The 21476-nt window shown below is 39.5% G+C and overlaps 3 protein-coding genes across 3 annotated transcripts; 1 reads left to right on the forward strand and 2 right to left on the reverse strand.

The window, feature by feature from the left end:
* The first annotated feature begins 6170 nt into the window (after positions 1 to 6170).
* Positions 6171 to 9696, forward strand: LOC133746490 (protein NRT1/ PTR FAMILY 5.8). Its single transcript, XM_062174667.1, has 4 exons — positions 6171 to 6524; positions 6786 to 7003; positions 8152 to 8672; positions 8771 to 9696. Exons 1-4 carry the CDS (start codon positions 6473 to 6475, stop codon positions 9624 to 9626), a joined length of 1647 nt encoding a protein of 548 aa, XP_062030651.1. The 5' UTR covers positions 6171 to 6472; the 3' UTR covers positions 9627 to 9696.
* Positions 9697 to 13495: 3799 nt separating this feature from the next.
* LOC133746499 (metalloendoproteinase 3-MMP-like) lies at positions 13496 to 14832 on the reverse strand. Its single transcript, XM_062174673.1, has 2 exons — positions 14389 to 14832; positions 13496 to 14169 (listed from the first exon to the last, which is right to left on the reverse strand). Exons 1-2 carry the CDS (start codon positions 14792 to 14794, stop codon positions 13658 to 13660), a joined length of 918 nt encoding a protein of 305 aa, XP_062030657.1. The 5' UTR covers positions 14795 to 14832; the 3' UTR covers positions 13496 to 13657.
* A 746-nt stretch (positions 14833 to 15578) lies between these two features.
* LOC133746508 (metalloendoproteinase 3-MMP-like) lies at positions 15579 to 17044 on the reverse strand. Its single transcript, XM_062174680.1, has 2 exons — positions 16618 to 17044; positions 15579 to 16371 (listed from the first exon to the last, which is right to left on the reverse strand). Exons 1-2 carry the CDS (start codon positions 17033 to 17035, stop codon positions 15860 to 15862), a joined length of 930 nt encoding a protein of 309 aa, XP_062030664.1. The 5' UTR covers positions 17036 to 17044; the 3' UTR covers positions 15579 to 15859.
* Between the last annotated feature and the right edge of the window lie 4432 nt (positions 17045 to 21476).

A 21476-nucleotide genomic window follows, 5' to 3' on the forward strand; every position in this document is an offset into this window, starting at 1 on the left:
TGCTTTCTGTGATGCTGATTGGGCTGGTGATCCCAATGATCGAAAGTCAACAACTGGCTTTGTTATATTTCTGAACAATTCCCCCATCTCCTGGTGCAGTAAGAAACAATCTGCAGTCTCCAGATCATCAACTGAAGCTGAGTATAGAAGCATGGCTGATACTACTTCTGAACTTCTTTGGCTTTCTCATCTCCTGCATGATCTGCATATCCATCTTGCTGATGTTCCTACATTACATTGTGACAATATTTCAGCTCTTGCTCTAGCTACCAATCCTGTGTTTCACTCTAAACTGAAGCATATTGAAGTTGACATTCACTTTACAATGAATCAAGTCAAAGCCGGTTCTCTTAAGCTCCAGTTTGTTACATCAAGGGATCAGCTTGCAGACTTGTTTACCAAAGGCTTGTGTACTCCCATGCATTCTCATTTCTGCTCCAACTTGATGCTCATGTCTCGCCATCAAGTTGAGGGAGGGTGTTAGTCTTATTAAACCTATGTTAATTTCTGTTAATTCTGTAATAAGCAATTAGTGTAATTAGCAGTATGTTAATTACTATTAGTTGCATGAGCAGATGAGCTAGTCATTAGTGCTCCACAGCTGTCTTGACACATGTCAAGCTTAGGAGATCAGTTCCTACTACTATATAACCTCATCCTGTACGACTCAATTTTCAATTAAGGCATATCTCAGATATTTTCTTTCTGTTTCAGCAAGGCCAACAAAGACACACTTGATAGTTTTAGGTTGAATCTTATCAGACCTGTATGGTGTCATCAATGGATAGCAGGCACAGCCAAAGACCCTAAGTGTCTCAATTTGAGGTGTGGAGTGATACAGCTTTTCAAATGGAGATAGCATTTTGAGCACTGAAGTAGGCATCCTGTTGATCAAATAGGCAGCAATAGCACAAGCATGATACCAAAACTGATTAGGAAGAGAAGCATTCTGTAACAAGGTGACTGCTGTTTCTCTAATATGCCTGTTCTTCCTTTCAGAAACCCCATTCTGCTGAGGGGTATAAGGACACGATATATGATGAAAAATGCCTTTTTGTTTCAAAAAATCTTGGAACTGGAAACTCATGTACTCACCACCTCCATCACTCCTAAGAGTTTTAATTGAACTGGAAAATTGAGTGGAGACAAAGGCACACAGAGATTGGAAGTAAACAAAAACTTCATTTTTATTCTTCATGGGATACATCCAAGTGAATCTTGTACAATCATCTATGAACAAAACAAAGTATATGTAGCCATCAATGGATAGATGTGGGGAAGGTCCCCAAACATCAGAATGTACAAGCTCAAATGGAACCTCACTTCTAGTAACAGAACTAGAGAAGGGAAGTTTATGTAATTTGCCTAATAGACAAGGTTCACAGACAAAGGACTCTTTATCATTAGCCACTGAAATGTGACATTTTTCCAAGATGTGATGTGCCACCTCATTTGTTGGATGACCAAATCTTTGGTGCCAAACTGAGTTCTTGATTAACTGTCCCACAAAAGCAGCTTGCTGAGAAGGTGAAGCTGAGATAACCTAGCTTGTTAGCCTTATTTGATGGAAGTGGTAACTTTTGAATACCAACTGATCTGTCCACTGTAGGCAGCTGAAAAGGAATTGGATAGAGACCTTGCTTACATAGCCCCTGGTAAAGTATGTGACCCTGCACCTTGTCCTGAATGACACACATAAATTCATCAAACCAAACAGAACAGTTGTTCTGCTTGCATAGTTGATAGATGGAGAGTAAATGTGCAGTGAGTTCTGGAATTAATAGCACATTATCAAGTATCAATGGTCCTAAAGTAGTAGTACCAGAATGTGTGATCAACATTTGATTACCATTCCCAACTTGCACAGAGTCATTGGCAGGATAAGGAGCTGCATTATGGAGGAGTTGAGCATTACTGGTCATGTGATTGGTGGCACCAGTGTCAGCCAGCCAAAACTGAGGAGCAAGATTGGTTGTGGCAAGCATAGCTTATATGAGAAAACTTATATGAGTTAATAAAAATACAATCAACGAGTATAAAAATAAAATACAATCAACGAGTATGGTTTTCATATTTATATAAACTTCATCTTTTTGTCAATATTTAAATTCTATTAATAAATATGTTCAAAAAAAGGAAGATTCTTTTAATAAAAGATCTTTATCAACATGTTAATTTTCCTTGATTGAAATAAGAAATTTATTTTATTTTGATGTTTGATTTTAACTTCATATTTTACAATCCATAATTATTTGTATAAATTTTTATATAATAATTAAATTAGTAATATTGTTAACGGTGATTTGGGCGGGTACGGGGACCTAATCCCCAATGGGGACGGGGACGGGGATTGGGGAGGGTACGGGGATGGAGAATGAAGTCGGGTATGGGGATGGTAATTTAATCCCCTTACCCTACCCTCCCCATTGCCATCCCTAGGGTGAACCTAAGAATTGTCCAATTTTGTTTAGTATACATCATAAAGTCATCATAAATTTTTTGGTCAAACAAAAGTAAAGTCATAGATGGAAATGGAAACATAATGTCGACATGCATATCTGTTTTGATTGACGTAAAGAAAACATAAAGCAATTAATATCATATATGATCAAAAGCTCGTCTTTTTTTTTTTTTGGCAATATGATCAAAAGCTAGTTGATCATGATTCCTTTCTCTACAATCAAATGTTATAAGTTATTATATATATATATATATATATATATATATATATATATCTCAAAGCTTCACGTAACTTGAATTGTCTTGAACAATGAAATTCCATATATGATCAAAAGCTAGTCTCTCTCTCTCTGGTTTTTTTTTTTTACCAATATGATCAAAAGCTAGTTGATCATGATAGAAAGGAAGGCACTACAATCAAATGTTATTATATATATCACACCTTCACGTAACTTGAATTATCTTGAGCAATGAAATTCTCGATATGATGAAAAGCTAGTTTTTTGTTTTGTTTTTGCCAATATGATCAAAAGCTAGTTGATCATGATAGAAAGGAAGGCACTACAATCACATATATAATAACATATCACTACTTCACGTAACTTGAATTATGTTGAGCAATTAATGAAATTCCTAGGTTCTTTAACGTTTATAAAAAGGAAAATTAGATTTCCATCCAAATTAATGTCCTTCCTCTCCCTCATGTATCACCTGTTTTCTAGTTCTTTCAATAATTTAAGCATGAATCACACCAAAAATTTACAAAAGAATAATAAAAGCAAGAAAGCCTAATTAATATTCTTCCCTATATGGGAAACAACATGTTTTCTTAGTCCCCAATTAGGGGTATGGACTCGGTCAACAACTATCGTCTGACCACTCGAGTTTTGAAATTTAAAGAAATTACCACCGAACCGCCTCATTAGTTAACCGATCATTGACGCCTTAGGCGGTTAGGCCTAATACCATCGGCTCGGAATGACTAGAAAAAGAAGTGAAGTTAGAAACCTCGCTAGCTAATGTTGGCGAAAGTGAAAAACATTTCTTGCATACCGCCTCCTCCTACCCATAATCATTCTTAGATCGACTTCACATTTGTTTATATCTAGAAGGCTTCTAAAGAAAATGAGAGTCGAGATCTAAACCAACATACAATATGCGCGACTAGATCTAAACCAAACAGGGCCAAAGCCATCAGCATTGATCACGTGTCTCTGTGCCAAAATGTTCAGGCATACAGAATAGTAGTACCAATTGAATTAAGCAATATTATTATAAGAGTACCTCATCCATTAATGTTTAGTGAGGTCGACAATTTAAATTCTTTCACGATAAAAAATAAAAATAAATAAGATTTGAGAAATTAGAAATCATTGGTGCAAATATACATGTGAATTTTTAAAAACATGGATAAGTTTCATAAGCTAAAGTACTATATAGATTTTTTGTGCATGAACTGAATAAGAGAAGATCAAAGCAAGTGTGCGCACTCATGTCTCTCGATGTTGCTTTGCATACGTGTGTCAACCCAACATTATAAACCCACACAGTATATATAATGATTTTGTGGTGACTTCTGGCCGGGTACCAAAGATCCGGCTAGCAGACCCCAACTCTATAAGTTCAAGATTAAGATTTTACAAATGGGTGTTTTATAATGCTCTGAAATCGCTCCAAAACCAAGAGCATTAAAAGTAGAACATTAGTAACAACCACTAGTTCATGTCTAACTAAATTAAGATGAAGAACTCGTGCACTACTCGATAACTAGCTAGGCCCTAGAGATCTATCACATGTCGTTTGCTGTAACTGATCAACCCCCTAAAGATCTTTCACTTCACTACTGTCGGCTATAAATCACTAAGTGGCGGATATGGTAGTCCATGACCATAAAGAAACTAAGTGCTATCCATCACAGGAAACAACTGACCGCCAAATGATCACCACATGCATGTTCCATTAACTCCTAAACTGAATAGAGACCAACCCACTTATCCTCGTCACCAAGCACTGCAACTCTTTCTGAGTTTTTTCTCCTCTAGCTTTGCCCTAATTTGCCAGGTGTACTTCTGGAGCTAGCTGTGTGCTAACTGTGTGTGTGGATGATGTGGGATGTGTGGAGCTGTGTGCCCTATGCATGCTTTGGCCTCATCACCCTCTTCCCCATATATAACGCCTGCTGCTGATATTGGATCTCTGTCACTTAGCTCAACACTGTTGCTAAACGTAACGCATCCAAACCGCACTCATGCTTTGTTTGCCAGAAAACAGAAGAATACAAATTGTAACAAACTAGGTGAGAAAACTCATGCATGGTTGAGCAAATTCTGAGTAAAGAGAAAAGGAAAAACATGTAAATATATGGTCAAGAGCTAGTGATTCTCGGTGAAAAAGTGGAAAACGTACGCAGTGCATTACCCAATGAGGTTTAAGCTAAATGGAGCTCCGGTTGGACCCTCAGACAAAAGTGGTAATGGTGCGTAGGATGAAAGATGATGCTTTGCTCTCTCTCCAGGCCTAGCTTTAATACCTTGTTGCAGCTTAAATCAATAATGTCATATTGATTGAATCTTAATAATTACTGAAAATTGCGTGTACAAGAGTCTCTAGTATCATTATTTGTGAACCAATTATTAGAGAAATCCACAAGTAAGGACAATGTTAGTATTTTTGTGAAGTCATTCGACTTCACTGATGCTTCTTTATTTATTTTTATAGTGTACGAAACAAAAATATTACTAACTTTAGAGTATACGATGACTTCAAGTTAATAAACAGCTCAGTCATTAAGTTGGATCTGCATGATTAACAATTCAGTCATTCAATGGATATATACGCTGCTTTAGTGCTTTTCACTAACTTTGTACGTATATGAAAATAATAAGTTACTTACTGTAAAGGACATAATGATTTCGAGAATATATGCTAATACTAACTCATATCGTTCTATTGGTACATTCCTGGTCTTTATGAAGTTTTCTGGAGCAAGCAGTCCTACGTGTCAAAGGATAAGTTTACGTGTACCATTAAGTGGCACATACAAGTGATTCGATCAGTTCCTACAACAAGGAATCTGCATGGGGCATCTTATTCTTTTGTTGCATCCATCAGATATTATTTTCTAGCTAGCTAGCTATAGATTACGTGGCCACAATACAGACTCATGCCATTAATCATCGAAATTGACATAGTCGGAAAGTAACTCTAGGTTTACAAGTAATAAATCTAAAACAAGGATTCTGGAGTTCACCAGAGATAAATGAGAAAACTCTCAATTTGATTGATAATTGGATAAAAGATAGGTTCTACAGCAGTCGAAGGTTGCTTATATATGAGAAAAGAAACCCTAAGGCGACTAACAATGAAACCCTAAAGCTTACGGGTAAAAACAAAACAAATCCAAAACAAACTAGAAAACCGAAAATTCTGAAAAATAGTAAATTGCAGTTTTGAGGCCCTAAACAACCCCGAAAGCCAGAAAAAGCCCACATGTCATGGCAACGCAACGAGTTTTGTTCCTAGCGTTGTTCTCTTTCCGGAAAGGTATAGTAATTACGATTCGGACACCGAATGCCAAAGTTGTAGCAAACCGGGTTTTCCTCCTTTTCCACAATCGAGCTGTTCTTCAATTCTTATCACCATTCACTCTACATCAGAAATAAAAAGTGGGATCTATTTTAGCTTTCCATTTCTTATAAATAGTGCATAAGTATTAGAGGGGAACTTAGCTAGCTTAGTGGATTTGCGTTGTGTGTCCATTAGCTCAAAGCCTCTTTGATATTTGTCTGTTGGTAAAAGGAATTGAAAGCAGAGCAAAGAAGCCAATAATGAAGTACTCGGCCCTAGCTAGTGTTTTTGCTGGTGGAGATCATGAAAAGTACAAACAGTGATCTACAGAAGCTGACAGAAGAGGAGAGGAGCTAACTAGCTAGTTTGGTGGCATACAGATATAATTTCCTTCTTCTTCATAATCTCAGAGACTCATCACATTCATTCTCCTTCGATCCCTCCCATGGCTGGTTCAACAAGAAAGAGACTCGGCAACTCATGCATTCTTCTCATAGGTATTCATCATATACCCTCCCGTTTCTTTGCTCCCTCTAAAACTTTTAATTTCGACCATTTTTATATATAAATACCTTTCTTTAATATATAGCTAGGGACCCAACTAATAATTACCTCATGATTTTTCTTTTTGGTCCTGGAAGGATCTTTGTCTTGGGTGACCATTTCTACTGTACTCTTGGCTAGGTAATTCAGTAAGAATAATTACATGATCACTCTTCGCTAAGTTTTGGTTTCGGTGTCTGTTTGTTTGATGACAGTAATTGCTGGTATGGAAAGATTTGCATACAAAGGAGTGGCATCCAATCTGATAACTTATCTGACCGATGTAGTAAAGATGAGCAACTCTTCTGCGGCGAAGACGGTGAACAGGTGGTGCGGATTCACATCCATGGTTCCACTCTTGATTGCACCCCTAGCTGATTCTTACTGGGATAGATATTACACCATTGTAGCCTCTTGTTTTATCTATGTTGCCGTAAGTACTAATTACTTCTCTCTCTCTCTCTCTCTCTCTCTCTCTCTCTCTCTCTCTCTCTCTCTCCCCTCTATTATTATTATTATTATTATTTTCTGTTTCTCGTTAGCTCTGTATTTTGGTAATAAAGCATCTTTTCGATCTGGTCAGTAATTTTTGTCCTCTGAGAGTGCTCAATTACTCTCTTTCCCTCTGTTGTTGTTATTATTATTATTATTTTCTGTTTCTCGTTAGCTCTGTATTTTGGTAATAAAGCATCTTTTCTGGTCAGTAATTTTTGTCCGCTGAGTGCTCAATTAGTAGGAGTACGATTAGGAAAACCATTATTAAGATATGGATCATGAGTCATGAGTCATCTGCACTAAGCTTAAAGCTATATATATATATATATATATATATATATATATATATATATATAGAGGACGTCCGCACAGATAAAAAAGTGCGGATGTCCCTCCTCCGGCCTCGATCAGGCAGTGATGGCGGCGCTGCGGTTGTCAGACCCGAACCAAGCCTCAATGTCGAGTCTCTGCTTGCCGTTGGAGTCGTCAATGAAGAGTTTGAAGTCGACCTCGATGGGCTTCCATAGTTTCAGGCGAGCTCACCGCGCACACTTTCGATTCCGATCAGCTAAGCCTTCGCTTAATTTGATGGTGATGCCTTCCAGGATGTCCAGAGGGTTCTTTCGGCAACCGCAGTGCCTGAAACCGCTGCCTGATCGAGGTTGGAAGAGGGACGTCCGCACTTTTGCGTATGTGCGAACGTCTGCTTCTGATCCGGCCTGCATATGTGTGTGTGTGTTATTGGACTGGCGGGTCAAGATTAATGCATTTTAGTGTGAAAATAAGCCTACAATATTATTGACCCTTCCTAAGATGAGTTAGGGAATTGATCTATTATATCTAGAAATTGTTAGATTGATATACGTTAATATAGATGCGTGCTCCAATAATATGAGTTTTGGTAGCGTAATAATTGCCAAACATAGTATAAAAAGTGCTGTTTGTTTGAAGTCTTATATTGGAAATTTGGAATTCTAGTGTTACTTAAAGTTCGCTTTTGGGGCATACTAGTTGTCTATTAGTAACAACGACATGCTCCTGTAACGAGTTGGACTAATTGATCATTGTCTACTCTTCTGGTTTTAGGGGCTTGTGGCATTGACATCAACAGCACTAATGTCCCGGGCATCGTCCGATCAAGCAAACAAAACAAGTTCATCTTCATTTCTGTTCTGCTCATTGTATTTGATTTCTCTTGGTCAAGGTGGCTACAACCCATCTTTGCAAGCTTTTGGAGCAGATCAACTTGATAGTGAAGAGGAAGAGTTGCCTAGTAGCAAAGATGACAAAAAATCCAACAAAAAGAGTTTGTTCTTTCAATGGTGGTACTTTGGTATTTGTAGTGGCACCGTCTTGGGTATCAGTGTTATGTCCTACATTCAAGATACTTTTGGTTGGATACTAGGTTTTGCCATCCCCATGATTTCGATGGTCACATCAGTCATAGTTTTCTCGTGTGGAAGCCCAATTTATACATATAGACAGAGAAATGAGACCATGGGTAATAAGCCAGTTGTGAGCATGCTTCAAGTTATTAAGGCAGCTGCATTGAAATTACTGAATTCCAAAGTCAAGTTACCCGATGGAAATGATGTTACTGAGCTAGAGTAAGCTCTTTTTTTTTTTTTTTTTTTTTTTTTGTAACTCAAGTGTTGTTAAGATTACTGTGCATGAACTTTGATCTGATGCTATCCAATTTGCTTAGGCTTCAAGGGAAACCGCTCTGTCGACATCAGAACTTAAGCAGCAATGAAGGCTTGAACAATGAGCATCCCAAAAGCAGCATCCACATGTTCGAAAATGCAAAAGTTATTCTTAGGCTTTTGCCCATATGGCTAATGCTTTTAATGTTTGCAGTGATTTTCCAGCAACCTTCGACATTCTTCACCAAACAAGGCATGACAATGAAGAGGAATATCGGAAGCAATTTTCTGATTCCACCCGCAACACTACAGAGTGCTATTGCACTTTCTATAGTTGTGTTGATGCCTCTTTATGACAAAGTTCTGATCCCAATTACTAAGGTCCTGACTTGTAACGAAAAGGGTATCACCGTAATGCAAAGGATGGGGATTGGGATGTTCACTTCGGTCATAGCACTGATCATTGCAGCACTTGTAGAGACAAGAAGGCTCCATATCAGCAGAAATATGGAAATGCTAGGATCTCAATCTGAGACGGTTCCATTAAGCATATTCTGGTTGCTGCCACAGTACATTCTTCTGGGCATTTCGGACATTTTCACTGTCGTTGGGATGCAAGAGTTCTTTTACTCTGAATTTCCCATTAGAATGAGAACAATGGCCTTTGCACTATACACCAGTGTTTTTGGGGTCGGGAGCTACTTGAGTGCCCTTTTGATCTCAACAGTTGAAGGCATCACAAGTTCAAATGGAAGTAAGAGCTGGTTCTGTGATGATATGAATGAAGCAAGGCTAGACAAGTACTACTGGTTTTTAGCAGCAGCAAGTGCACTGAGCTTTCTGTTTTTTGTGATTATTTCATCATTTTACACAAGTAAGAGGGATTTGGAGTTGGACAGTAATGAAAGTTGTAAATAAGCTGTTTGTTTTGAGTTTGTACATTTCAGAAGAAAACTTTCTCTTCAAATAGTTACTTTAATGTTGTTAATTATGAGCTTATTTATGTACAAAGAGCATTTGTTATTCAAGTTTCAAAAGTTCAAATAAATTTGAGCTCCACTTATTATATCCGAACCCATGCCCTCTTGCAGGGTTTACAACAAAATGAGAAGAGTGAAGCTGATCACACTAGTTATATGCAACCCAATGATTACAACAAATCAGATATTAGGTTTTTCATCAATGATTCAGAGTAATTAGTCAACCTAAAGATCATTTAGTCATTTGATAATCATCATCATCGTTACATCCATTATTTTTATGTGACAAAATGTATTCCAAAAAAAAAAAATTTGACTATTGAAACATATTATGTGGTTGCTGGCAGACACAAAACTAGCTAAGGTCGGAATTTTTTTTTTTTTTTTGAAAATAGGATGTCAAGCATTTCATATATTCGAATATAAGTGATTACACAACATGACCTACCCCCGAGAGGGCCACGTCAATATCAAGCCATGCAGGTTACCCTAAAGCAACTAAATGAAATCACTGTAGCAATAGGACCAAGAATCAAACCTAGACAATGTTAGGGCTAGAAAAGAAATAAAAAACCCCAACTTATTCAACGGAACCTTGGACCACCCTACGCAGAGGGGGCATCCCCAGGATCCATAGTTACCACACTCAAAGGAGTAGCCTCCCCCACGACGGTCTCCTCCACCACCGTAGTCTTCTCAGATTCAACTGTTACCATTGGAGAAATCTCCTCCACAACAGCCTTCCCCGTAGGAAACTCCCCCACCGCCGGATCTTCCTCCATAACCAAAGCTTTCTTGGCAATATGAAATTGACGCTTCTTAACTTTCTTGGTTGAGGCAGTCCCTAGCTTCCAAGGGTAGATCTCCTCCACCCTAGGCTTATTCTTTGCCCCTACAGGCCTACCCACCTTGCGCCTCTTCGGGGGAGAGACAATCAAGATACCCGCCTGGTGAGGTAGAGCTAACTCAGGGACAAAATCAATGCTCACAGGTTCAGTTATGGGAACAGGAACCACAGCTCGAGCTTTCTTACTGTATGTCACCAATTCCCGAGCCTCAGCCTTCCTTTTAGTCCCATCGACCACCGGTTGCCGGTGTGGGGAAGGGATAACCGGGAGCGCCACTTGCTTAGCTAGCTCCTCTGTAGTGTGGCCGGGTGTAGAGAGAGACAAACTAGAATGGGAGGGCTTGACAGTAGGAGTGGCCACGCTACTGCTCATAGACAAACCTGCAGTAGCCTGAAACGTCGGCCTCGACGTTGAACCCAACCCAACAAAATCAAACACAGGGGGTAGGTTCGACCTAGGGTTAGAGCCCCCCACCTCCAAATGCCCCTCCTGATGTTGCGCCCCAGCCACGATGTCGGTTCCAGACATATCCAGCAGCCCTGCGTAGCCAGACTCCAAGTGTTCCAGTAAGCCACAAACCCTACAGAAACCAACCATCTTCTCAAACCGGAAAGTCACCCTAGCAGAAACCATATCCTTCCCTGTCCCAAACTTGAAGAGCATAGGAGGGTAGGCTTGCTTCACTGGAGTTGTGATCAGATGGGAGATGTGAACCCTAGCCTTCAAGCCACGGCGAATATTCACTTTGTCCAATTAAAGGACCTGACCCAGAGAAGCACCGATCATGGAGATAGCTTCAAAGGTCATCAGTATTGGAGGAAGGCCAAGCACTTCCACCCAGACCGGGATCGCTGGGATGGGCACCGACTCCGCCTCACAGCAGCCGTCATACACGGCCAAAGCAAACATAGAGCGACCGTAGAACCACGGCCCTTCGAACAAGATCTTGTCTCGTTCCTTCGTCTTCGTAAAGCGCAAAATGAAACGATGGCCTTGATTCCGGATAGAGAGTCGCTGTTTCAACCCCCACACATTGGCCATGGTAGCCATAAAAGGACGTGAGTAAAAGTTTGATCTTCTTCTGAGACAAAAGCCTCCCAATGGCATAGGACTGGCTAGAGATCGCCGACGAGCCCGCAGTCCCAAAGGACACCCTCCCATTCTCCTTGATTGCGAGCGCAGCAGCCATACGGGCTGAGACCTCCTCCACCATCGTGTACGTACGACGGCTATGCCAAAACTTCTCAACCCTAGAGAAACCCTAGCGCTGAGAGTTTTTCTTTACAATGTTGAACTATTTAAAAAAAGGATTAAATACTGTTTAGTCCTTGAGCTTTTGACCAAAAAACACTTCAGTCCATGGCCTTCTAATTTCACAGGTTTAGTCATTGTACTTTCAGAATTTGGACCAATAGGTCCATTCCATTACTCTCCGTCCAAAAACTCAGTTATGTTGCTGACGTGGCAATCCGTCCGCATTGAAAAGTCTATTATACCCTCACATTCCTTTTTTTTTTTATTCCCTTAATTTATGTTTTCCCTGTTTTTTTAATTTTTTAATTTATTTTTTTAATTTTTTTCTTCTACTTATCGAGATTTCTCTCTCAACCCCTCAAATCTCTCCGCCCACAAACCTTACCGCCCCAAACTTTGAGCCATCGTGGGTAGTAGGGAGGTGAAATGGAGCTGGACCTCATCTCCATCGATCTCACTTTCCCTCGAAGCCCAAGGAACCTACCTAGCTTCGACCTTATCTTCATCGATCCCACCTCCTTCAAGCTCAACCTCCGGATCCATGACGCCGACAGCTTTGAATTGGTGAGACGAAGAACATGGATGCAAGGAAAGGTCAGAGAAGTCGAAAAATTACCAGGAGATTGCTAGATTTAAGGAATTTGTAGACTTTGTTGTTTTTGCAGAAGCACTAGAAGATCGAGACCCATATCGATCTTCTTGATCAAAAGCCCAGATTGAAACCCAGCCGGCTGGGAATTGATGGCTTGTGCTAAGATCGGGTCTGGAAATATGGCGACATTTTGCTTCCCGATTTGCAGCAACGTCTCCTGCGAGTTCTTCGAGGCCGGCGCCTCGATTCTCCACCCCAAGAACTTCGACGCCGTGAACTACACCAAGCTGCTGAACCTCACCGCCAACAGTCCATCGGATGATTATGAGGTTTCAGAATTTGGGATGGGGACGAGTTTATATTCAAAACTTTGAGCGTGAAATCCAAGCTTCCATTTGTGGACAGGATAGTTTCGTTGGCGAATTCGCCGCTGCTGTTCGTCCTATACGGCTACTCGCTCAATAGAATTGACAGATTCGTAGAGGTACATGTACTTGTGCAATGTGTGATTTGGTTTAGTTGGTTGATTGTGATTAGAGTGGTCAAGTTTTGATCTTGATTAGAAGTTTGGTCGTTTGATCAATTCTGGAATTATAATTTTTGTTCGTTGATTTTGGAAGTTTAGTTTGGAGTGGGGTTTTGCAGGTCACCATTGGAGAAATGGGGGATTTTCATTTTGGATATGGTTTTGGGCGGCGGAGCAGTAGCGGTGGGGATGAAAAATTTCTGGGGTTCGAGGGTTGGGAGTTGGTGGTTGGTAGAGAGGAGATTGGAGGTTTTGGAGAGAGGGTAAGCAGAAAATAAAAAAGAGATAAAAATTAAAAATTAAACCCTAAAAAAAAAAAGGCAAAAAAAAAAGGAAAAAAAGGAATGTGAGGGTATAATAGACTTTTCAATGCGGACGAATTGCCACGTCAGCAACATAAATGAATTTTTGGACGGAGAGTAACGGAATGGACAACGGAATGGACCTATTGGTCCAAATTCTGAAAGTACAAGGACTAAACGTGTGAAATTAGAAGGTCAAGAACTGAAGTGTTTTTTGGTCAAAAGCTCAAGGACTAAACAATATTTAATCCTTAAAAAAAAACAAAAATGAACTTAAAAGAAGAATTTGGCAACAGAAGATGGTACTTTTATTCATCCACTGTTGTACACAGCATACAGGTGCATTATTTGTTAATAAGAAAAACTAAAAGTTGCCTTTGGGGGAACATAACCAGTAAAAGGCATACAATTAACAATGCTTTAAATTATTTGATCGAGCACTACTCCTCAAACGTTGTATAAAGCTTTAATTCCTTGAATATCGTCCTCGTTCAAACTTTTAAGAGTGACTCCCGGGGAGATGGTTGCTGCCATGACAGCTCCCTTCACTGAGCTATGTCCAAGTCCCAGAAGGTGCCCTATTTCGTGCAAAGCAACACTCTCCAAGTCATAGGCACCTGGTTTAGCACCCGCGGACCAATTTTCAGCTGCGTCGAAGTGGAATCTTCCATCCGTAGGGTAAAAAGCATGGGCCAGCACTCCGCCAGGCCCATCAAAATTACGCCCGTCTCCATGATTACCTCGGTGAAAACTAATCTTGACATCTGCATTCTGGTAATTTTGGGCCTGACTGAACTTGAAGGGAGTGCTTCTAGCCCATGTTGCGAAAGCCTGTGCTATAGCACCCGTGGCTTGGGATGGGGTGCCGGGGAAGAAAGCGTATGTCAGATGGTATTTAGAGGAAGGCCATTTTGGTTTTCCATTAGGAAATGAGTAGTGAACAGTGGTATGAATTGAACCTGTAAAACAATATCGAGGACTTAAATTCGTTAGACGTACGTAATGATCAAGTCTTAATTCAAGAGTATTAGTGTATGCATGCTTTTTAACAATTTTTGATGTACCTACGGGTACAGTAATGTTTTCTTGATCAGCAACCAACTGGGAAAATACTACTAATAAACCGTGTAAAATTAAGATGATAATCTAATTTTTTTTTAGTAACATGAAATACGTACCGTGCTGGTGCTTTATCTTGGCTGATCGCATGGATGTGGTGCCATTGACGATATCGGGCACACCACAACGAGGCATCATCATCTGTAATATGGTTTTGTCGTCCACCGTTCCGGTGGACTTGAGGTGGAAATTGAGCTGGTAAGTCTTGACGGCTTCCTCCAAGAGCTCGTCGAAATCATCGTCATCAGAATGAATGTGGTTCTTGTAGTTCAAGTAACCGAAGTTGTGAAGGTACTTCTTGAGGTCATTGATGCCCTTGACCTTGTCACCTTTTTGACAACCCTTAAGATGCTCAAGGAACTCAAGCGGAGATGAGTTTGCCGTTGCATTAGAGAGGAAAGAAAATAGGGCGAGGAGGAGGAGGGGAGTGACTTTGAAAAGAGAAAGATCAGATTTTGGTGCCATTGCTCCGAATTAAGAGTATGGATATTGCAGAAGCCTCACATTCGCAATGGAATTTATAGGCATGCAATAGTATTGATGTGTACATGTAAAGAGATGGTGTGATCAATTACGTTTTTCTATAGAATTGGTGTACGTACGTCATGCATATAGAGCTGTTGAGCTTAACAAGCAGAACATGTTGAGCTTAACATTTGGCAACATTCTTTATCAGTTAGGCTTCTGTTAGTAGTTAGGTTTAAGCCGTTAAAGCATAGAATTTTGAAGACGAAACTAGCTTCGATGCGGAAACATTCACTGTCGATAGATCATTATTGATGCACAAAATGTTCAAATACCAAATCCCCCCTCTATATATAAAACCAATTTCCATATGGATGAGTTTGCAGAATGAGATAATCTGGACGAGAGATCACTATAATATTCTAGTCATCTGACATTCCCGATGGATGGTCACTTGCATGCATAAGTGCCTTTCTTCTTTTGAAGTTAAACATGCACGTACAAATTTTTTACTGATTATTTGATTATCAATACCATCACATCTGTTTTCTCCAATAGATTAATTGATGATACGGTTTTTAATACAATTAAATTTCAGCACAATATTTAGTCTGATTATCATCAACGATGGTATTTTTTCTGATTTTTACTGTTAACTTTATCGGTGAATGCATATAGATATATATATATCTTGATGCATAGAACTTTTTTTTTTTTTTCTTCTTTTTGCTGATAGATCGATGATGTATACGAGAGGAGTAAAAAGTACAAACATTTCCTTATCACTACGTTTTATTAATTAGAGAAGAAGAACAATACGAGGGGTACGTACCAAAACCAATATCGCGAACAAGAAGAAGACTAACACAAACGAACTTGAGGTGGAAATAAAATGCACAAAACAAAAGGGGAGGCACATCTCACCACCCCAACTCGATCAGAAGAAAATGTACCAAAATTTGCCAAAGGATTGGCTCTTCATGCATACAACTTTCTTCATTATTTTTTATTCTGAAAAATCTCAACACAGGGTATTCAGGTACATTATTTGATAAAGGAAAGTCCTCAGACGTTGTATAAAGCCCTTATTCCTTGAACATCGTCCCCAGTCAAACTTATTCGAGCCACTCCCGAGGGAATAACTGGGGCCATGATAGCTCCCTCCACTGAGCTATGTCCAAGTCCCAGAAGGTGCCCTATTTCATGCAAAGCCACACTCTCCAAGTCCATAGCACCTGGAGTAGCACCCACAGACCAAGTCTCATCTGCGTCGTAGTGGAATCTTCCATCCGACGGGCTAAAAGCATGGGCTAGGACCCCACCCGGGCCATCAAATGAATTCCGGTCTCCATGATCACCCTTATGAAAACTAATCTTCAAATCCGCATTCTCGTAACTTTGGGACTGGCTGAACGTGAAGTGAGTGTTTCCAGCCCATGTTGCAAAAGCCCGTGCTACAGCGCCCATGGCTTCGGATGGGGTGTTGGGGAGAAAACCGTAAGTGAGATGGTATTTTGAGGAAGGCCATTTTGGATTTCCCTGGAAAAATGAGTAGTGAGCAGTGGTATGAATTGAACCTGTAAAACAATATCGAATACTTAAATTCGTTAGACGTAATGTTCAAGTCTTAATTCAAGAGAATTACTGTGTATGGCTTTAATTTTGATTTTAAAATTCAATTACCATTAGGAGAAATGGTAATTGTACATATCATTTTGGGTATATTATTGTATAATTGTATACAGTAGTGTATATTCTACTGATAACACGTTAGAAAGTAAGAGGACAAAGTAATTGTCTAATAAGATGAAATAGCTAGATACCATGGTGGTGCCTTTTCTTGGCTGATCGCATGGACGAGGTGCCATTGATGATATCCGGCACGCCACAACGAGGCGTCATCATCTTTGACACTGTTTTGCCGTCCAATGTTCCGGTGGCCTTGAGGTGGTAATTGATCTGGTAAGTCTTCACGGCGTCATCCAAAAGGTCGTCGAAATCATCGTCGCTTGAATGACTCTGGTTCCTGTAGTTCAAGTAACCGTACTTTTCAAGGTATTTCTTGAGGTCATTGATGCCTTTGACCTTATCACCCTTGTGACAACCCTTGAGATGCTCAAGGAACTCAAATGGGGAAGAGCTATTGTTGTGGGGATGAGAAGCAGTTGCATAAGAGAGGAGAGTAAGAATGGCGAGGAGGAGAGTGATAGTGAAGACAAAAATATTAAATTTTGATGCCATTGCTCTATTAGCTAGCTATAGTTATGTTGCAAAAGCCTCATATTTGCATTGCTATTTATAGGCCTGTAACATAAGAACGTTCTTCGCTATGTTTTCCATATTGCGGTCTTCCTTAACAGAGTAAGATGATCAATTGGGAGTGAAGAAGAAGAAACTACCATGGACACGGCATGGACAACTTCTTCGTAGAAAATACCTTTGCGGCACAGTAATCTCTCGTGAGAAACACCAACGGCACATTTTTACCAGTCCTGCCATAAGTCTCGCTTTGAATTTGACTCTTGACCATCAGAAGTAAAAGTTCTTCATTCTACGAAAGAGAAATTAAGTCTTATGAAGTATGTTTGGGTCGATGTTCGCCTTTCACACTCCATTGTGTAAGACAATTCTTCAAATTAATAACAAACAATTAAAAGGTAACGGGAGCTCATAACCAAACAAAATATATATTTGGTATTCGATGGAAAAGCCAAAATATGGAAAATCATATTAAGGTTCTCATTTTCCTTTTTTTTTTTTTTTTTTTTGAGTTCTTTTACGGCATAATCTCATCATTGGTAATACATTATTTTTTAGAACTGCTCCAAGTGATAGACTTTAAAAATCTCCTCCTAACAAAAATTCTCGGTTTTCTAACTTTGGAAAATTGTCAAAAAATAAAATTGGGTCAACATTTTTGAGGTCTATCAGTTCTATGATTGCCTAAAAATCATGATTTTAGTGTGAAAAGATTTTTGTGAAAAAATAAAAACATGCATTGTTTGTCAAAAAATCATGTGCTATAATCCACCGTTTTGGGGGTAAATATTGATTTTGAACCAAAAAATAAAAATTGAGAAAAAGTTTAAGGCTTGATTCTCATAAAACTTGTACTTATTATGTTACCCCAGAGTCAAGGAATAATATTTCTTCTTATCAAATATTGTACCTGCTCTATGTTAATGTACCTGTCAGGGGCGGATCTAGGATCTGAATATTGGTAGGGCTTCATAATTGGTTTTTTTTTTTTTTTTTTTTTTTTCTGGTACAACAATGCAAAAGTCTAAGCCCTGAAGAGCCGAGTAAGTGTAATTGAAAGAGGTTGAAAATCTTATTATAGTGAAAATAGTACTGTAATTACTCACGCATCAGTGTCACTAGAGAGAATTATTATACAGAGTATATTACAAGAGCACACATCTAGCACACTCACTTTTTAGGATTACATCCAAAATAAAGAAAACTAAGAACTTTGAATGAAAACAAAATGTAAAACAAAGTCCATGTATCTTTGCAACCTACTCACTCGAAAAAAAAAATGACCTAACATTCTTTTTGTATTAAAATGCAAGCCCAAAGATAAAATACTAATACAAATACATACAAATCTAAAGAGTAAATACCAAACAAATCCAAAACCACACACAAAGAAGGCCCAAGGTCCAACTTAGAACCCACTATGGATTTAAAAGACAAGATGAAGTAAAAGAAAAAAAAAGGTATGGAAAGCTAACAACGATAGGATTCGAACTTGAGAGGGCTCACTAGAAGCCATAGCACTTGACCAATGCAACAAAAGGCTTCAAACACGCAGATGATACATGTACTAAGTTATGTATAGGAAAAATCTCGGTAGGGCTTGAGCCCTACCAACACTCTACTTGGATCTGGCCCCTGGTACCTGTGTACAACATTGAATAAAAGTTGTGTGAGACCCCTTTCTTTCGAGATTGTGGGTGAGTGCCAGTCACCCCAAATCGACTGTCGCAAAGGAACTAATATCGCCTAATCTTCAATTTAATTTATATAAAAAAAAAAAGTTGTGTGAGGATTCTAGATTCTCTACTAATTAAAAATAACACTAAAAGAAGAAGAGAATAGAAAAAATTAGGGTTAAATACTGTTTACTCCCTGAACTTTCAGGGAAAAAACAGTTCAGTCCCTGTATTTTCAATTTCACATGTTTACTCCCTCATCTCTCAATTTTGAACCAATAGGTCACTACTAAAAAAAACTCCAATTGCGACGGCAGTTTGCGACGGCAAATCGTGATTTTGCAGTAGCAAATACTTTTCACAAGGGCAAATTAAGCTTTTGCGACGGAAATGTCAGCGTTGCAATAGGTGGCGTCACAATATCCATTTGCGACGGTAAATTTCCGTTGCAAAAAGCATTTGCGACGGAAACTATTGCCGTCGCAAAGGCTAATTTAGTTGCGATGGATACTTTGCCGTCGCAAAAAGATATTTAATTATAAAAAAAAAAAGGACTAAATTCAGTTTGCCCCCTCCAACTTTGGGGCAAACATCAGTTTGGTCCCTGACCTTTTTTTTTTAATCATGATCGTCCTTGCACTTTCAATTTCCATCAGCGAAGTCCAAATTTCAAATTTGACGCCAAAGATGACGTCAGAAGCTGAGTTGGCACCGACATAAGGGCCCACTTTTCAGATTTTGACCCTCAAATGTCCAAACTACCCCTCAAAACCCTCTCTCTCTCTCTGTCTTTCTCTCTCGCGTTTCAGATGGAAGACGAGATCCTAACCCCAGCTCCTCCTCCTCAATCTAATCATTGCATAATAACATCGATACGAAGCAAAAAGGTATACTCGATTAAGAAGGCAGCTCCATCAGAAACTTCACCACATTGATTCAAGAAGGCAGCTTCCCAGCTCAAAAAGTTGCAAATTTCGACACTTCGAAGTATGAATACTTCACCCCCATTTTCCTTCAAGAACTCCTCGATCTTCTCCTTTGCTTCATCAGGATCAACACACTTACACTCAATCTCATGAAAAGTTTCAAAATCATACTGAGTCTCATCCACCTCTAATTTCAACCCTCCGCGGGCGACGGCCACCAATCGAGTCAACCATCCGCGACCGCATTGACAACCACCAACGCGCCATTGCCTGTATCCCCCGCCTCTAGCCTGTGCTAAGCCCAAGCCCGCTAGACATAGCTCCGACCACTCTTCACCTGTCCTGATGCGCACACATGCCCGATCAATGAGAAGATATGGATGAGGCTAGGGAGAAGATCGATGGCTACTCGGTCTATGTGCCGCTCTATTGCAGGCTTTGGCTACCCGGTCCATCGAAAAGCCCAGTAAAATTCGGATCTCCGGTATACCCGCTCCGTCTTTAGGGAACTCTCCGGCAGCGTTGGTTGAAGCAGCTCCCCAAACCCACTGTCTGTACTCTCCAACTTGGTCACCAGTCGTATCTCGATAGAGAATCAAAGAAATTGGCAATTCAATTAAACACCAAAGTTGGTGTTCGGTTATACTGGTTGACAAAAATTTGAAGAAATCGGACTCAAATCCAAATGCCCATATTGGGGAAAAAAGAGCTGCAGCAGGCTGTGGAGGATTTACCTAGAGTTGATCAAGAAGATGATCCATTAGAGGAGGAGGAGGAAGATGACGACCATAACCATAGCCATAAGCTCGATCATCTTCGATTCTTCTCCGAAAGTGCTTTTTGAGGGCTGGGTTATGAGGAGCAGTGGGTATTTTAGAATTGAGAACGGCGGAGACTAGAGGTGGAGATGGCATTGGGATTTTGGGTCGTCGGAGAGGAGGGGATTGAAGAATGAAGTTGATTTTTTTTTTTTAATTTTTAAAACGGATTAAAGTCCATTTAAAAAAAAAAAATCTTTTTATTGTTAAAATGTCTATTTTGCCCTTCTTGTGGGCCCTTATGTCGATGACAACTCAGCTTGTGACGTCATCTTTGGCTTCAAATTTGAAATTTGGACTTCGCTGATGAAAATTGAAAGTGCAAGAACGATCATGATTAAAAAAAAAGTTTAGGGACCAAACTGATGTTTGCCCCAAAGTTGGAGGGGGCAAACTGAATTTAGTCCAAAAAAAATCTAGTGTGAATTTCACACCAAAGCTAGTACCGTACTGCAAAAATTATAAGGTGAAAATGTTAAAATAGCATATGAACTCATTTCAATTACAAACCAACAATCACAATTGTAAGACCAACCAAAGGTTTTGCATAATTACAAGCATCAAAATACCAAAAGCTACTAAGTTTCTTGTTGAAATTAAGAGTTACACCAGAAAATAGTAGGAAGGAGACCTTGGGTTGCCCAGGAAGTCATACAATCCTATCAGCTTCTTCTTCATTCACTGATCCATGACTTGTGCTTTTGAACAGCCCCACAAGCAAACTAGAGACATATCCTCAATAACCTAACCCACAAATAGCAGATAACAAGTAAATACCAAAGAGAGAAATTAACTTTTGTAACCATAGATAAAACTTATGATTGAGAAGCATACATGTTTTATAGTGAAGTGAGAATGAGAAAGAGCATGAAACTTAAAGCAAAGTTTCTTGAACAACATTTCTGCCTGATCAAAGATATAGACCCCTCTAATAAATGAGCAGTTTTATGAACACAGAAGGATGTACGCATGACAAATAACTACTCAATTAGAGAAACGAAAA

Source organism: Rosa rugosa, chromosome 1 (assembly GCF_958449725.1).
Source record: "Rosa rugosa chromosome 1, drRosRugo1.1, whole genome shotgun sequence".
In the NCBI taxonomy this organism is placed as follows: domain Eukaryota; kingdom Viridiplantae; phylum Streptophyta; class Magnoliopsida; order Rosales; family Rosaceae; genus Rosa; species Rosa rugosa.

Excerpts from the sequence above, each read along its gene's own strand:
- LOC133746490 (XM_062174667.1), top strand. The coding sequence starts at position 6,473 with ATGGCTGGTTCAACAAGAAAGAGACTCGGCAACTCATGCATTCTTCTC. Across the intron at positions 6,525-6,785 it reads CTCATGCATTCTTCTCATAG|TAATTGCTGGTATGGAAAGA; the intron begins GTATTCATCATA and ends GTTTGATGACAG. Across the intron at positions 8,673-8,770 it reads AATGATGTTACTGAGCTAGA|GCTTCAAGGGAAACCGCTCT; the intron begins GTAAGCTCTTTT and ends CAATTTGCTTAG.
- LOC133746499 (XM_062174673.1), bottom strand. The coding sequence starts at position 14,794 with ATGGCACCAAAATCTGATCTTTCTCTTTTCAAAGTCACTCCCCTCCTC. Across the intron at positions 14,170-14,388 it reads CAAGATAAAGCACCAGCACG|GTTCAATTCATACCACTGTT; the intron begins GTACGTATTTCA and ends ATTGTTTTACAG.
- LOC133746508 (XM_062174680.1), bottom strand. The coding sequence starts at position 17,035 with ATGGCATCAAAATTTAATATTTTTGTCTTCACTATCACTCTCCTCCTC. Across the intron at positions 16,372-16,617 it reads CAAGAAAAGGCACCACCATG|GTTCAATTCATACCACTGCT; the intron begins GTATCTAGCTAT and ends ATTGTTTTACAG.